The sequence below is a fragment of the Miniopterus natalensis genome, chromosome X, assembly GCF_054644295.1.
Source record: "Miniopterus natalensis isolate mMinNat1 chromosome X, mMinNat1.hap1, whole genome shotgun sequence".
In the NCBI taxonomy this organism is placed as follows: Eukaryota; Metazoa; Chordata; class Mammalia; order Chiroptera; family Miniopteridae; genus Miniopterus; species Miniopterus natalensis.
In genome coordinates, this window is record NC_142103.1 from 27,593,360 (window position 1) to 27,595,921 (window position 2,562).

The 2,562-nt window shown below is 45.9% G+C and overlaps 1 protein-coding gene across 1 annotated transcript; it reads right to left on the minus strand.

Moving 5' to 3' along the window:
• Positions 1-452: 452 nt before the first annotated feature.
• ZCCHC18 (zinc finger CCHC-type containing 18) lies at positions 453-2,135 on the minus strand. Its single transcript, XM_016213012.2, has one exon. It carries the CDS (start codon positions 2,133-2,135, stop codon positions 936-938), a length of 1,200 nt encoding a protein of 399 aa, XP_016068498.2. The 3' UTR covers positions 453-935.
• Positions 2,136-2,562: the final 427 nt, after the last annotated feature.

The window sequence follows — 2,562 nt, forward strand, 5'->3', positions numbered from 1 at the left end:
AGAGGGTAGTGTCAGCCCAAAAGATAGTCTCATTGCTGCTACCAGGCCTTATCCAGAAGCAGCAGTAGCAGCAATATATGAAATCTACCCAGGGAAGGACGAGCGGCCCCCTCCCAAAGTGAACAGGAATGGAGCCCCTGAAGTACCCATTTGCCATTTTTGCCCCCACCCCCATCCTAGCATCAGATTTCTCAGATGCATTAGAGAAGAAAGCATTGGGGCATTATTAACTAGTGGATGTAGACTTGACTCTTGACCTAGGAGACAGGCCAATTGTGATAAGGGGCCCTTTTCAGCTTCCCTTTTCCTCATGTCTAAGTGAGGTTGATAATCCCCCTTCAGAGTATGACCCTCCTCATTATAGCTTCTATATTTAGTTTTCTTAGTTTTTCTCTATATTCCTAAAAGTCATATCATACACAGAGACATTAAACTTTATGCTTATATGTATTTATTGACATAGAAGGCCACTGCATATATTGCTTGGTGAAAAAATACACAGTATAGAACAGCACTTATTTTATCACTTTTACCTATACATATATCTATCTGGGTATACAGGTATAAAGAAATATCTAAAGAGACATTCATCAAAGGGCTGACAATGGTTATATGTGTGGAGAGTTTCAGGTAATTTGTACTTTAGTTTTTCTATTTTCCTGCATTTTTGAAGGTTTAACAAAGGGTTACACTCCTTTCATAAAACAAAGTCAGCAAGGAAATAGGTACACAGAGTATAGACCCTTAGGGACACAGAGGAGGGAATAGGGAGAGGTCAGGCCATCCCCTCCACTTTGCTGGTACCCAAGACCTCTTCTTCCCCAAAAGAAAACCACTTTGTGGATTAATTCATACAGATAGAAACCTACCCCCACTTTTCTCATCACCAGTTTTTGAACATCGCTTAGGTTTCACTTAGGGCTGGGTCTAGCACCTTACTGTGGTTCAGAGAGGTCATTATGTTCACTAGGTACCTCTTTTGACCCCTCCTCCTCTGTAGGTGTCAGCTCATGCAGTTTGATGATCAGGTTCTCAAATACCTGGGCCTTGTTGCTCTCATTGTCACAGGTTTCCTTGGAGTGGCGCTCATTGCCACAATATGAACAGTGGATTGTGTATTTTCCCTTCCTGGCTCTACGCCTATTCCCAGGACCATCATCCTTATACCCAGAACCACCACTGGTGGAAGGAGACAGGACCTGGGAACTGTTGGGGGAATAAATTACTGGTGTTTGATCCTGAGGTCTGACCCTGTCTCTGAGGGGAGGGGCACCCATGGATGGAAGTGGAGGGTCCACCAGGATCACATCCTCATCTGAGTCACTGAGAATATCATCTAGCTCTATCACACTGCAGTCAGCACTGCTGATCACAATTGGCTGGGGGCCCTGAAACGCCACAGGGCTTGCTGCCCTCTTCATGATTAGCTCAGATCTCTTGGCCCACTTCCGTTTCATAAAGTTGTCATCCCAATCCTCCTCCTCCCTTATCATCTTGATTAACTCCAGGAAATTGGGAAGATGCTCCTGATCATTTGCATATATCTTGAGAAGATGCTTCAGCCTGTAGCGCAGGTCCCCGTTCAGCTCAGCCCCTAAAAGGAAGTGGTGCAGACGAGTCTGGTTTGTATCTTTCTCAGGTATGATCCCTGCCTGAATAGCATTCTGGAGCTGTACCTCTAAACGGATCACATAAAAGGAGGCTTTCTTCCCCTGTGCCTGCAAAGTGCTGAAAAATTTACCATGGGCAGTGACACTGCTTTCAGACTCCCCAAACACCAATTTCATTGCCCGCAAGAAATCTGCCACACTTAGGCTGGGGTTGGCTGCTTGGAGCAAACGCATGACCTCCCTAGCAGGGCCCCTAAGGGTTTTCATTAGGCGCTTGAACTTCTCTTCCTCACACATATTCCAATCTGGCAGGACCCCATTGACTTGGATTAGCCAGTTTTCAAAGCTTTCTTCCCCTTGGGCTGGTACTGCTCTGCCGGAAAACAACTTCATGTTTCTTTCTGCCATGTTAACCCCTAAAGGACCAAGACTTCTCCCCAGGGACCTCAATATGGAATGGGCCCAAGGGGGCAAAGGTGGGTTTTGCTGCCGGTTATTACCCACACGTGCAATGATGTTAGCCATAACAGAATGGTCAATGATCGTCTATAACAAGATGCTCGGGCTTTTTAGAAAAGCCTAATCTGCAGGAGGAATCCCCAAAGCAATGTTCCTGGGCTCTGCTTTCCTTGTATCTCAATAGGAGCTGTAAAGAAAAGGGGTAGAAAGGTCAGGGAAGCAGCCTGCAGTAGCTTTCTCAACCTTGCTGAATGCCCTGCAGTACATTTTATATTTGCCCAATGCCCTAAAATTACCCCATAGGAAAGTGTCAATTACAACCTTTTGGAGCTAGCAGGTATCCCTGCTAGGTAACAAGGATGCTTTTCAGAGCCACATCCACCCCTTTCCACCAATCCTCCAGGAGGGAGGAGGGTGGGCAAACTAGCTTCGAATTCCAGGTAAAATAGTGTGTGGAGCTGAACTGGGTTCTCAAAATTGAGTGCAATGGTCT